Raw genomic sequence first — 15,456 nt, 5'->3', positions numbered from 1 at the left:
TAGAGGAACCCTTCCATCTAGAAGTAGGCTATATCCACCATAGCTACATGCCTTTGTAGTATTGATAGATACTACGAGATAAAGTATATAGCCTCCCACATCCATGGCTTTTCTACTTCCTCACATATAAGTATACAAAACCTCGACCCATGCAACATGCCTTGTAGATCGAAAGAGACAGATCAAAGAGACATAGATCTATCCGAGATACTTGGAACACACTCAACCAACCTCACTTTCGGATATGCATACTTTGTCTTGTAGTGTTCGAAGAATAGCCACGAGATCTTTGCCTTTTTCTATATAGCAAATACCACTAGACTTGCTCCTACATATCCGATCCAATCTGCCAATAGTTGTGTCTTCAGGCTCACTGTCATTGCCCGCAATTTTGTGCGACAAAGTATTGCAGCAACGAAATCTATTATTGCGTGGACACAGATTGATAAGCTATTATTGCATGGACACAGATTGATTACTCCATATGCTTTGCATACAGATTCTGGGAAATCTACACGACACTCGGGAATAGTCAAAGATTTGTTTACGAAAGAGACAGATCTCTATACGGCTTTATTGACATATCGATCGACTCCTCCCAGTAACGGATATAGGCTGTGTTTCCATTAGCTGCAACTTAAACTAGTTTAGCTTAACCGTGTTTAGAAACTAAACCAGTTGAAAAAAGCGATTGTTTCCACTAGGAACTTGCACATCCAGGATGTGCTAGATGTGCAAAACAATCCATCTAGGAATGCCTTATTTTGAAGTATTGGGCTGCTCTGTCGCCAAGTCAGAGTAACTGTCGGTTCTCACTGATTTTAGCGTCTGCTAGTATGACAATGACCAAGGACACTGCTCGCGCGCTCTCTCTCTCTCCCCCTCCCCCTCCCTCCCTCCCTCCTCCTTCCCTCCCTCCTCCCTCCTCCCTCCCTCCTCTCTCTCTCTCTCGATCTCCGTCATTTCCTTCATCTATAGTTAACAACCCTTACATCTTTTAAGGCAATCTCATCCCAGCAAAATAGTCAATATCCATCAAAACGGCACTGTCAGGAGTCATCTAAGAAATCGGTTTAGGTTTAGAATATAACTGATTTAGCGCAGGTGGAAACAGGTCAATCCTTAAATCTGTTTAGCTTAAACCACTTGTTAAGCCGGTTTAGGCGCTAGTGGAAACGAGCCCATAGTCCAAAAGAACTTCTTACTTGTACGAAGTTATGAACAACACTTCCTATAACGCTGGAACAAAGAAAACCGTTGATACTGGATTTAACAGCATTACGAAAAAGAAAGTACTCAAAAGAGAAAGAGAATTTTGATGAATGCAATAGAGTACGAGAATTGCCGACATTGACGGCAGGAGATAGAGTGTGGATCACAGACAAGGAGAAGAACGAGACAGTTGTTAGGCAAGCAGCACCGAGGTCTTATCTGGTGGCTACTCCTCATAAAACTTTCAGACAAACAAACGACAGTTAAATAGTGACGCAGTCGAAAGGAAGAATACGAAGTGGAGCAATCGCAGCTAGTCTTTCGTTGACTCATGAGAAAGTCAATTATCTGATGAAGCAGACAAATCATCGTCCTTTTCTGACTCACAAGATATTCAATCATCTTTGGACCAACTTCATGAATTCTCAAACCCTGTGCAGTCTACTGAACAACAGTATGTGACAAGATCAGGGAGAGTCGTCTAACAGTCAGAGAACTGAACTTGTAAACATGTTCAATTTCACTAACTAAATCAATACACATTTGTATTTACTTAGTGCTTACATTATTTCTTCATTTGAAAGAAAAGAAGATGTAGTATATGCATGCATTTCCTTTACATAATGCTTATATGGGACTTTAGTGATACCGGTGGTTAGAAACTTAAAGAGAGAACACGTGTAAATCGTATTTACATTTACGTGTCAAATAACAGTACAGTACGCTTTTCTATCTGTCTTTTTCAAGATATTTAGCTGCATTCTAAGGTGATTCTTAAAGGTCTCAAATCCAACCATGCCCCAAAACTTTGTCAATCCCGTACCTTGTGATAATTGAGTCTCGTGTAGCCAGAACCTTCTGCAGCGTCATACATGTACTTCCCGGAAGTATGACGTCGTGGAAAGGGTCTGGCTACGCGAGACTATCTGTACTACGATACCTGATAGGCTTTAGATGTAAAAGTTGAAACACAAACACAGTACTAAAATATAGCAATTATTCATTGTACAACCAAAACCATGCTTATCACCACCATCACCACCACACCTTCCTGTTCAACTATATTCCTCCCAGTTTTTTCTTTAAAATGTCTCCTCATAAGTTAAAACACATGTCTTCATGCCTTAAAAGAGCCAACACCTCGTAGATTAGTCAATAAGAGTAATCACATGTATACCTGACTATAGCACTCAATGCTTCTCAATAACCCTACCATAAACACAAGCCTAACACATCATCAGCATCCCAGAACCCAAACCTCTCCCAAACACCCAAAACACAATTTACACAAAGAAATCCAAATATTTCTGTTCAGAACCAAAAATGTTTACTCTTTCCACTGCTAAAGCCAACCAACCACAAAATCATACAATGAATGTTGAAACATACTGGCAAGTTCAGGATTGCTCTCCACTTCCTTGTAGTTGACCTAATGTAAGCAAGACAGCTGCTACCACAATTCATTCACAAACTTGGTTTATAAAGCGACCTATTCCCACTGCAGCTGCATTCATGTCGGACATATTCACACTACTTTAGTAAGTCAAACATTCAGCCACAAACACGAGTATGCCTAGCTGACGGATGCCTATTCTACAACTAACACTCCTTAATACGCACTACCAAGCAGGTTCCATGACTAAAATATAGTGTTAGCCGACAATTACTGTCACTAATCTGCCTGCTGTAAGCAATGCCTATTTGCATTTCAATGAGATACTTGTGTTCAATGAAAATTCAAGTTAGAGCAGTTAGTTGTAGCAGTAAGTATTATAACTCAAGTTGGTGAGTAATACGCAAGATTCATCACCATGATAAACTTGTGGCTACAACAAGAGTTACCAAAGCCAACACCACCATCATCATGTTTGCAACAAATTGCAACTTTGCAAATTGACAAAATGAAAAACATATGCAAAGCATTGGCATGTCCCCAAAAGGTTCTCTCACTCAAAGCTCTAAGATTGGGGCCTTGTGCACGTTATAAGAATGGCAATAGCACAGTAGTCAACATGAATAGACAAACATCGGCATCAACAACTATATAGACTTTGAGAGACACAGCTGCAGAGTGAAGAGGCCTTTCCTAACTATTACCAGTACTATACCTGTGCCTTTGCTCGTCTCCTTGCTTCTAAAAATGATGGTGGGTCACTCTCTTCTTCCAAATCAATCTGTAGAAATTCATCTATAGTTAACTGGCCTGAAGGAGTCTTCTCAAACTCTTCAAGCCTACACGCATTGCCAAATATAATCTTTCTTAAGACAACAACACAAAAATAACCTTTTCTTAATGGTCGGTTCGCATATCCTAACTACCCTCACAACATCCTTCACACTACGACTAAAACCATGAAGGCGAGATGAAACAAGAAGAGCTGTGCAGAAGAGAGGTAAAGACACTCACAAAGCAATATTTAGCACATACTCACCTGCGCCACAGATCCCAGATGGTCGACGACCATGATGTATCCAATCACGCTTCATCCTTGCTACCAACCTCAAAGCAGTCATTCCAACACTATGTGTCTGTTTACCAAACTCCAGCTTGTTGGCAAATCGATGAACATACAAACAAGGATCTATACATACAGAACATTGACTGGAAACAAACAAGGCCGTATCAAGAGTGCATACCTATAGCTGGGGCACTAATACAAAGTGCATTTGCAAGCTTTAAATATGCTCTGCCAAGAACATGCACATTGACCTGTAAAAACGTTTTAATGCACTTTGCCATATTTCATGATTAAGTGACAACCTGCAAACAATCACTGAAGTCTAACAATAAATCTGTAACAATTCAGTCAAGGAAGACATAGCATACATTGACAATATCAAAGAATTACATGATACACTACATAGCATGGATACGAGGTGTGCCTTCTGTTCGACACACAAGATACAAACATGCGGCAGCAATGTGGTTTGATTTACGACCTTGAGTGAGTCGATTTGCAACAGCCATCTTGAAGAAATTATATGCAGTGTCTATGCAGTGTTGATTCAGCTGTAGTTGCCTGCCTAATGATGCGATTCGTCGATGCCCTAAATCATATAACATACCAACAGCAATCACATAAATCAGTTACAATGCTCCCAATTGCAACAATTGCAACACAGCCTCAGAAAGTGGCCATGATTTGAAACATGAAATACATATAATGTAGCCAATACCATACCTTCATGCCTTCAGTAACTCACATAAAGATTTCTAAATCTCAAGAACACAGCCATATACCCAAATAAAATTCATACCATTATGCTTAAACTGCATGTAAGAAGGTGGTTAACTGCATGTCAGGAGGTGGTTTCATTAGTTTGATTAAACAAACTGCAAGTTTCAGATTTGCCAAATGAAATACATTTGCATTTAGGCTCCACCTATATGAAAGGTATTGCCATATGACCAGATACAAGAGACATAGTATACTGTGTCATCACATGGATTCTATTTACACATTGAATTAAACGTTTCTAAGCAACTCCTACCACTGCACATCTGTTCACTCTTGGAGCTTTCTAAAACATCATACAACTTTACCTTGATGACCATACACTCTAACGTTCCTTTCTTCTAATTTGCTAACTGTGGTGTGGGCGCCCAAAGTCCCACCGAGACCCCACTGCCAGATAGACGAGACCCCACTGGCTAATAGACTTTGTCACAGTAGGGAGCCTTTTCCACCCCCCCAGTCAATGACCAGGTACTCATTTATACTTCTGAGTCGAGAGAGGCAATTGTATGTGAGTTTCTTGCCCAATCAAATTGTGCCATAACTTGCCATAACATGACTTGAACTTGCACCCCTGATGGGTCCCGAATGTACACACGTTATAGGATGACTAGCTCGCCATCCCGTTCTCCGCATTGGCAGATTAGCTATTAACATTACTACTGGTTAGTAAATTTCTATTATTATTATTATTTGTTAGTTAATTAATTTATCGTTGTATGCATTCATGAAGTATACTTCATTCACAGAACTAGCAGCCCTGACAGAATTCTCATAAAGTTAATTACTTTAATGTTGTATGCAAATTTATGTTGTTGCATGAGTTCACATGCATTTTTACTCCGTTCTGAAAAATTAGCAGCCAGACAGAATTCTCATTCAGAGTTATATCCCATTCAATTGTATCCCATTCTGAGAAATTAACAAGAATCAAGTATCCCAATGTGTGCAAATTTATACCGTACTGACACGATTAATACTCCAGGCCTCGAGTAAAGTCCCATCCCCACCTTTGGTCCAGGTACTAAGATTTTCACACCTTTTTGGTCTTTAATTGGTGCTAACTGGCGCTTTCTATCTAGACTAGCTTCTTTAATTGCCTAGGCATTTGGCAAAGTGTTCTAGGCAGCTATGCCCAGGAGATATCGCAGCTTCACTGTTGAATACAAGATCAGCGTTGTTGAATGGCATCGAGGCAATGGCTCGGTGGTGTCAAAACCGCCAACCAATTTAGCAAAGTACGAGGAGCTAAAGCGACACGAAGCAACTCCAAAGGAAAGAAAGCAAGAAAGATGCACGACGGACGTAAACCATTAAGATGACCGAGTGTATGACTTTTTGCAAGAGAGGCGAAACTTTGGCCTGGCAGTTTCTAATGTCGCACTGATAGATAAAGCAAAGCGAGTTGCTGCAGAACTAAACATTGTAGGATTTAAAGCAGACAATGGATGGCTTGTCAGGCGGAAGCAACGCTTTAACGTAGGACTACGGCGCAAAACCAATGAGTCTGAAGCCCTTCCGGAGCATTATCAAGATGACCTTCTCGGATTTTGCCGACAAATTATCCGGTTGCGTGAGACACCTGACTATACTCCGTATAATAAGGTGGTTATTACTTGTCAATTGTTTAAGTTAATTACTACCACCAATTAACACCTTCAGGTGTCAGGTTTTGAGTAAAGTCCCATCCCCTAGTTTACCTTTGATGCTAGCCAACCATGAGGGGTGGGGTATTAATCGCATCAGTACAATATGTTGTTGCATGAGTATATATCCTGTTCAAATTTATCATCATGAAGTATATGTCTGAACAATTATCAGCCGGACATAATTCTCATGAAGAATTTCGTTCAGTTATATCCCAGTCAATGGTGTCCCGTTCTGAGACTATTGATTGTTATATAGATAGTATCCCATTGAAGACAAAGAAAATGTAACGAAGTGCCCCGTTTCCAAAAATCCCATTGATTGGATTATTGATTGTTAGTATCCCATTGAAGCTATTTCGACAGTCCCGTTGGACGCTGAATTACTTCAAAGACGTTGCTGCCATTGCGAGGCACAGGTGTATCAAACTTGTCTTCTATTTGACACGAATCCCGTTCGGAAATATATCCAAGCAGCAGGAACTTGAAGTCACGTGCAGTTATGTACTCACCCGGATAATCTGTCCCATATATATACCAAGTCACGACGCGTCTCTGACTCTTGCCATTTTGACAGTCCCGTTGAACGTCGTCACTTCGAAGATGTTGCTGGCATTGCGGGGAACAGGTGTATCGAACGTGGCAGCTCTTCAACGGGCATAAACGGGAAAACGACTGTGGGCATGTTTTTTCTAGACCTGGATATACTAAAAAATATCTTCCCTTTCCTGACGTCACCCGCAATAAACGACACACTCTGTGCATATAGCCCGATGTCGGGAATTTGCAGTTTAAATTCAGTGCAGATCCAATTGGCCGTTACAGAGATATTCACGCACGAGCAGAGACGGGTTTGAGGCGGGTTCTGTTGGCAGGAAATCGCGTCGTTGCGGGAGAAGTTGCTTCATCAGCCTTCCTGGCTTCATGGGCTCATTCTTTGAATGAATTGCCCATTCGTTTTCCAGATATAAGACCTGAAATAGACAAAGTTGTCATGTCAACACCCTCTTTTAGCTGTCTAGGTCAGACACTAAATTCAATTGTACCACCATCCCAGTGCTTATTGGAGACGTTGTCTGAGTCAAAGAGGCTTCAACACAAGCTCTCAAAAGAAAATGCTAAATGGAAGCTACTTGCTTAATTGAGAATGCAACTTCACTTCGAGATGGCACTAGACTTCGCTCTCTGCAAGGCAAAGGTCACTCTTGGTAGTCTGCTTTTCCAACTTCAGGGAAGCTCGCACTTAAACCTTCGAATTTCAGTTGGCGGCTTACCTGAGACTTGGACTTCCCTTGCCTTTGTGTGATAATATTCAGACGTGTGACTGTGGACGAGCAACTGGTGACTCAAGCGGATATCATCAGATTACATGCAAAACAGGGGATGGTCCTGTGTGATCACATGACTCGATCATGTCTGTGTGGTCAGAGTGTCTAAACGATCTCAAAATTCAACACACAAAAGAGCCAAAAATAGATATGCTACATCTGTCAGCCGCCCAGACATTGTTGTTTTTTCTACTGGTATTGGTTCCAATGTAGAGTTAGATATAGCACTTGCTCATCAGTGGAGTTCAGACATATTTCCAATGTCAGCCACTATGGAGGGAGCAGCCGCTGCAGAAGGGAAGACAGGAAGTTGTCTCGCTACGAGAAAGAAAAACATCCTGGTGCGTTGTCTGTGAGAGTGGTTCCACTAGTCTTGGAACATTTTGGAAGATGGGGCAAGAAGGCAGAGACCTATTTAGATGACTTGTCCTGTGCAATACATAAACACACACACACACACACACACACACACACACACACACACACACACACACACACACACACACACACACACACACACACACACACACACACACACACACACACACACTGCGACAAAGTCCATCAGCCACCAGGTCCTGATGAAACTACGGGTGCCCACACCACAGTTGGCATTGCAGTCGGTGCTCCTGCGTATTGCACAGGGCAAGCACCTGGCCAAGCTCCAGGAGATTGATTAGCACGGCTCATAGTTCCTGTGTAATGCACAGGAACCCAGTCATCTGGCTGGGGCGTAACCGTAAACGGCAGCTCCTTATCCATTTGCCATTTGCCATTTGTGTGTGTGTGTGTGTGTGTGTGTGTGTGTGTGTGTGTGTGCGTGTGTGTGTGTGCGTGCATGCGTGCGCGTGTTTCTATGTACCTGCGATCTCCAAAACAGCGAATCGCAGTGCCACCGAATTTTGCTCACGTATGCCAAATCGATCAAGCTGGACAATGAAGGTGTCTTCGTCTTCTAGCGGTCTCTTGGGACAACACGATTTCTTGCCAATTCAAATTTCTCTGGAATGGCTTAAAGGATCTCTATCAAATTTAAACTGCCCATTTCTGACCTCGAACAGTGTGCACAGAGGGTGTCATTTATTGCCAGCAACGTCAATAAAAGCAAAGTATCTTCAACTATATCTGAGTCTTTAAAAATATGCCTACCTTCGATTGCCCATGTAAGCAAGTCAAGTAGCTGCCATGTTCGCTACACCTGTTCCTACAACAGCAGCAACGTCTTCAAAGTGACAAAGTCCAACGGGACTGTTGAAATGGCTGCGAGATGAGACATGAATTTGTTATATATACGACGAAAACTTATCCGGGTGAGAAGGTAACTGTACATGACTTTCAAGTTTCTGATGTCCGAATTTCTAACTCCAAATGGGAAACTCGCTACTACTAATTACACTCGGTTACATTTTTATTTGTCTTCAATGGGATATTAACTAACAATCAATAATCCAATCAGCCCCAGTGAAGAAAGGGATCTGTAATGGCATATATACTATGAGATACCCAATTCTTGCTAATTTCTCAGAACGGGATATCACTGAACGAGATATAATTCTGAATGAAATACTTTATGAGAATTCTGTCCGACTGCTAATCCTTCAGAACAGACTAAAATGCTTGTGAACAAGATATACTTTGTGTCTCAAAATGGAACACTCATGCAACAACATAAATTTGCATACAATGTTAAAATTAATTAACTAACTAATAATCTAATCTGCCTGTGCAGAGAATATGCTATTCAGCTAGTATACAGATAAGTCTGCAATATCTGTAGCTAGCATGTCCATGGGACAAGTCACAGGTAAGCATTGTGGAAGATTTAGAGAAAGTGTCATCTGCCTTTCACCACTTGATAGCTATTCAAAGTCTTCTCTGAATAACCAGAGGTCTAGCCAACAAGTAATGTGACAACATCTACTAATGTGATTAGTTGTTTGGAAGATGTATTGTAGATGAGATTTATCACAATCAATTATGACAGACAAAAGTCCTCATTTATCTCTTCTGAGTTTGGCACATTTTTTGTAAATAAATGTAGTCAACATCTAAAGACAGCTTATTACAAAGCACAAGGCTAACGGGAGAAGTAATTCAACAAAGTGTTAAAGAGAGATTTACAAGCTCAATTAGTTCAGGTTTGTTGTTTCAGAAGGCTGTTAGATGAGTTTTGTTTACCCGGGCAATTATAGATCCATTTCTTTACAGTCGAGCCAGTCTCTCCCCGTCTTCGCCATTCCCCGAAATGTCAATCCTTGGCGGAGAGAGACTGGTACCGGACTGCCTTCTTCTGATGCAATAAACTTGAAGAGGTCATGCTTCTAACAGACAGGTTACATAAATGGCTCCCAGGAGCCGTTTAGTGGTTGTCACTTGACAAGTTGTATCATAATATCATGATTTGTTAGTAAGTAGTGTCGTCTCAACAAGTGAATTCTTCTACAGCATACGTAGGCCTAAGCTGTGAAAGTCTGTTGCTATGCCATACAGTGTCTAGTCTACTGCAAAACAACAGGCTTTCAAAAAGAACAGAGTGTCAAAACATTCCAACGCATGCTGATGATGCATTGCCGATAATTCAGTCAAGCAACCTACAGATCGATCTCTCCACTCTAAATACATTGTTCACTCGCTTTCTGCCAATCTCCTGGCGATTGTGAAGTGCTTGTGTGCCGCGTCAAAACAACTAAGGAAGGTAATTACCAAGGGGTGTGTAATGTGCAAAAGGCAGCTGGCACGCAATGTGCAATAATGGAAAGCACTAAGTGACATCAGTAGGCAGTCCAGTACAAGTCTCTCTCCGCCGAGGATTGACAATCCAGGGAATAACAGGGTGGAGTGAAACAGGCTTGAGTCTACCATTGCTTACACCCTGACTAATGAGAGTGCAGCAATAATTATGATCAGTAGACAAAGTTAAGTGCCCTCTAACCATTCTTCAGCTAGTACCCAAACAAAAGTTGAGAGAAACAACATGAAGGAGTTGAGGAAGCAAATTGTGGAATATGAAGAAAGAGTGGATAGCTCAGTTAGTGTGAGAAACAGCATATTGTTTAAGGAGATAAGACCTTGAAAGAGAGATATACTAAAGCCAAGGTTCTCAAACCAATACCAGTACAAGGAAGACTTTGTCAGTGTCAGAATACATTCAGGTTGGAAGATGGGTTCAAGTGGAATACCCATAGGCTGATTCTGGTGAATAAGAAGATCTGAGGAAAAAGACCAAACCAGATGGAGAGACAGATACCAAAAATGTCCAATAAGATCAGACAAGGCAAGAACAAACCGTTTAGGCATAGTAACTAGAATCTTACATCAATTATTGGACGCTCTCCAATATGGGACACAGGCGTACGGAAACCAGACAAAGATTTCTTGTATCTAAGGCATGAATGTAGAGAGTAGTCACACAGTAACACAACATGCTAGATTGAGCTTGATCGCTTGGCGTATTGCTGTTCACGGTAACAAAGTAAAGCTTCCGCTACTTTTCCCCTATCCGACACGCCCATCAAATACCGGACAGCCACCGGTTTTTGCTTTCGATGGTACCACAGTTCACTGTCTGCACTTTGACATAATAGCTACATGTCTCTCCTAATTGCAGTGATAACAACAGATTGGCAGCTTTGCACGTTGCTCTTCAGAAAGCTGAAGGACTGGTCTTGTTCTCTAATATCGGACACCTGACTTTGCTGCTAGATGCGAGTGCAATATAGGCAATAGCATTCTAGCCAGGATATTTTGCCAACCATCAATATGACATCATTAAATATAATGACGTCATTAATGACGTCATCAAATGTTTGATGTTGACGTATTTGGTACTGACATCATAAAATTACTTTATCTGTTCTCTAGTTGTATTAGAATCAAATGCAACATAACACACACAGACAAACAGATAATACAATAGATTATTACAATGACAAGTTGACTTAAAACTGGACTTATGAGCTGACCTAAAAGAGAAAGGGTGTACAGTACAAAACATGAGATTAAAAATAAACAGTAATTAGTAGAACACCTGCTGCAACCACAGTCACTCATTAGCACTTCTTGTGTGAAAGGAATTCACCTCAAACACCAACAAGGAGACCATGCACGCACTCCCTAAGATTACCAGATGTCTGACATGAGAATATGTATTGTTCTGTAGCAACGTTGGGACCATCACGACCACTAATGTCTTTAGATCCGTGATCTCACACTATGCATGCTAAGGCTTTCCAATTCTGTCCCAACCGTCAATAAATGCTGTTTTCCCCACTCCAAATGTCCCTTCCCTCTCCCAAATGTCATATTGACAGTACTGATGGTACTGGCAAGAACACTGGGCAAGAACTGCAATGAATTGTGTTAATGCTGACTGCAGACGTCTACTAAATGCCCATCGAGCACGGAAAGTCTTTGGCTCGTCTCCATATCAAACAAAAGTATTCAGAGACAAAAGTAGATCTTGAAATGACTCCTATGATAGCTGTATGCTCATTACAGACACAAAATACACAGCTACGATTGCAGAAATCCATGTTCAAAAATTGTTTGAAGTATATGCAAATAAGGAATTGAGAGGGCTATAGAAGTTCTCTAAACATAGACTACTCAGTTTAGCACCTGTAGATTCATTTGTTTGTGGACGACCGCTAAAGCAATGCTGAGATGTGATGGTGATTCAAGCAAGCTACCACTTTCTTCAAAAATAATTCATTTGTCTAGCATGCGAGAGCAATCTCAGACACTGCTGAAGAGTCCACGAACAACAACATTGCATGATGTCTTGGGGAAAGTACGTTGATATAGAATAGAGACTGCTTTGAAGGAGCAAGGAAAGTTGGTGTGGTCAGTTGCAGAGCAGTATGGAATTCCTGAATCAACCTTGGGAGACTATGCAAGTGGAAGAGTTTATGGTGGAAACCAATCAAAAACCTGAACGGCACTTGAATGATGTTGAAGAGGAAGCAATTGCAAATTTTGTGGTTGGTTGTGCTCAAGTAGGCTTTGGAATTAGAGAGGTATAAAATACAGTGCAAAATAAATTGAACTAAATAATTATTAACTATAAGTTCAATTGAAAGACTTTAACGAGGCATTAACTAGCTGATAATGTCCACACAATGTGCAAGCTACTAGGCAATTTCTCATTCGTTCCTTACCCATGCATGCATGACAGTTAGACATTATTTAGAACATGAATTTTTGTGCTTATTTCGCACATCTAATGGGCAGACATGCAGCATTAGATTGAGCTCTGTCAAGATCATCTACTATTCTCTGCAACTAATTCTTTTAATACAAAGACGAGTCAAAGGCTCTTCATGCTCGCAGGCATTTACAAATTGTCTGCAGTCAGCATTAACACAATTCATCGCGGTTCTTGCCTATATTGCACACGCATCAAGCAAACTCAAGTGTCCGATATTAGATAACAAGACCAGGCCTTCTTCTTCAGCTTCCTGATGAGCAACGCACAAAGCTGCTGATCTGTTGTTATCACTGTGATTAGAAGAGACATTTACCTATTATGTCAAAGTGCAAACAGTGAACTGTGGTACCATCAAAAGCAAAAACCGGCGGCTGTCCAATATTTGATGGGTGTGTCCGATATACTGGAAAAGTAGCAGAAGCTCTACCTTTTTTAATACAGTGAACAGCAATACACCAAGTGATCAAGCTCAATCTAGCACGTCGTGTTACCATGTGACCACTCTACATTCATGCCTTAGATACAAGAAATCTCCATTTGGTTTCCGCATGCCAGTGTCCGAGTTTGGAGAACAAAAATACAAGGTCCTGGTAAGGACAGGAATGATAACCTTTTCCACTAGACAACTCAAAAAATTGTTAGCTATAGAACTGTTGTGCTGGAAAGCAAACTGAGACAATTGTCATTCCTAGATATAAAAGCTATCAAACAATGTGTCAAAAGTAATTTTCCTAACATTCTTACTCTTAAACCAGTTGCTGCTGTTAGCACAGTATCAGTGGACTAAAATCTTTAATTAATTAATTACTGTCCAGTGTCGCGTTATAGTATGTAAAGAAGGTAACTAGGATGATGAAGGACAGTCGTTGCTAAGGCTTCATGGACAAGGACGTTAGTTACGAGTGTACACTTAGGATTAACTCAAGATGTAAGTGCTTAACTCAAGATGTAAGTACACGGTCCTCACTAAAGTTCTAACGGATTCCTGCAACTTCTTCTCCCTGTCTCTGCGCTCCTCTGACACAAGCGCCTCTCGACTCGCTCCTCACTTGCCTCTCGGTTGTTCAGCTCTCTCTCCAATTCATCAAAAGGCGGTCTCCAGTCCAAACGCCAGTATTTCAGTCAATCCATCTGTCACGTGGCTCTGTAGTTCAATTCCCTAATCACAACTCCCCAGGTGAGACTAGCCCCTCCCATAACTCAAGTGATTTGTGACATCCAGTGAGTTGAAGAAAGACATCCTGCAATGTTGTTTGACAGACATATATCCAAAGATGCATCATAATCAACGTCAGTTCCATAATTGAACTTTAAGTCCAATGAGTCCTTCTTGGCCCATTGTAGACTTTAGGTAAGTTTTAAGACGTTAACCTTTTGCATGCAGTCTGCATGCAAGAAAGGTATGTTTCCTGTTCCTCATGAATATACCATGATACTAGTTATGTTGTAGATACAAAATTCATCTGGTGATGAAACATTAATGTATACTGTGGTATTCACCAAATTTTAGTAAACTTGCTCTACAATGTCCAAGCATTTTAGTTCGCACCACCTTTTTACAGTCTGGATACGCCACTGTTAATCCTCTTGAATAGACACCAGTGGCGGATCCAGATTGGAAAAAGGTGGTGCAAACTAAAATGCTTGGACAATTTAGAGAGGTTTTACTAAAATTGATGAATACCATAGTATACGTTAATGTTTCATTACCAGATGAAAATACTATAGTTGTGAAATTACCTAGCCTCGTTTTGGTTCTGTTGTCACTCAAAGGTTGTCGGTATCTTAGTGTTGGTATTGTTAGATTGAATATAGTTTGCACTATTTGTCGTATGTTGGTATGTCATTGTTGGCATTGTAAGCGTCTGAATAGGGTTTGCAGCCTTTTAGGTATATGTGCACGTTTATGGGGCTAAAGTTCCTTACCAGAAAGACTTTGCTGCAGATTGTCTTCCCGAAGTTCCGTAATTCTGCCTACTGGGCACGTTTCCCAAAACAGAATTTAAAACATCTGTCATTTTAATTTAATGGACGACTAAAGCAATTTCTACCTCACTTTTAATTAATGTGATGTCATAATATTCCTGATTAGTCTTTGTGCCCCCTTCGATCAGGCTCTGGATCCGCCTCTGTTAAGCTGAATCTAGTACGTCGTGTTACCGTGTGACTACTTTACATTCATGCCTTAGATACTAGAAACCTTCCTCTGGTTTCCGTATGCCAGTGTCCGATAATTTTGATGTAAGACTCTATCAAAGAAAGGAGGGATGTACGTTGTAGGGTTTTGGAAGCCACGCAATTAAAGAGTTTTGACATGAGTCATACATATATGTGATGTCGTGCCTTCACACAATATTTACACAGAGACCTACCGTTCTGTAGAGTAATCTCTCTTGATTCTCTATTGAATCCTCTCCCAAAACCACCCCCTCGTCCCAATCTTCCCGTCTTGCTCCCCTCTATCAAGATTTAGCACGTGCTAAAACAAGTTAGCTAGCCTTGAAACGTCTACAAACCTTCTGTTGATACAAACTGTCCAATGACGCTGGCACCGCCACTGGACGTCTCCTGGAAGCTCAGGTCACTGACAATAATATTATCCTCCAGAACAGAACCACAGCTCGTGCACACAGCATCACCTCTGGCATTATCGTGTTCTATGTCTGTTCCACCGCAGTTGGAGCAGACAGAAGCCATTATCCGGGCTTCCTCTGTGTCTTTGGAGTTACGACCTGCCGCACCCTCAACTCAAAAAGTTGTTGCAAATCTGGACATGGGCTAAAGACCATCTAAGTGAGGCGTCTTGTGAAGCCACAATTGCTTTTTTA

General features: G+C 41.1%; 2 protein-coding genes across 2 annotated transcripts; both read right to left on the bottom strand.

Moving 5' to 3' along the window:
* Nucleotides 1-2,099: 2,099 nt before the first annotated feature.
* On the bottom strand, nt 2,100-4,540 carry LOC134191312 (transcription factor IIIB 90 kDa subunit-like). The gene is made up of 7 exons (XM_062659916.1): nt 4,087-4,540; nt 3,974-4,005; nt 3,850-3,922; nt 3,645-3,794; nt 3,497-3,590; nt 3,321-3,444; nt 2,100-2,641 (listed from the first exon to the last, which is right to left on the bottom strand). Exons 1-7 carry the CDS (start codon nt 4,274-4,276, stop codon nt 2,555-2,557), a joined length of 750 nt encoding a protein of 249 aa, XP_062515900.1. The 5' UTR covers nt 4,277-4,540; the 3' UTR covers nt 2,100-2,554.
* Nucleotides 4,541-8,609: 4,069 nt separating this feature from the next.
* On the bottom strand, nt 8,610-15,325 carry LOC134191586 (transcription factor IIIB 90 kDa subunit-like). Its single transcript, XM_062660207.1, has 3 exons — nt 15,145-15,325; nt 15,001-15,087; nt 8,610-8,682 (listed from the first exon to the last, which is right to left on the bottom strand). Exons 1-3 carry the CDS (start codon nt 15,323-15,325, stop codon nt 8,627-8,629), a joined length of 324 nt encoding a protein of 107 aa, XP_062516191.1. The 3' UTR covers nt 8,610-8,626.
* Between the last annotated feature and the right edge of the window lie 131 nt (nt 15,326-15,456).

The sequence above is a fragment of the Corticium candelabrum genome, chromosome 15, assembly GCF_963422355.1.
Source record: "Corticium candelabrum chromosome 15, ooCorCand1.1, whole genome shotgun sequence".
NCBI lineage: Eukaryota > Metazoa > Porifera > Homoscleromorpha > Homosclerophorida > Plakinidae > Corticium > Corticium candelabrum.
This window is presented reverse-complemented; position numbering and strand designations above follow the sequence as displayed.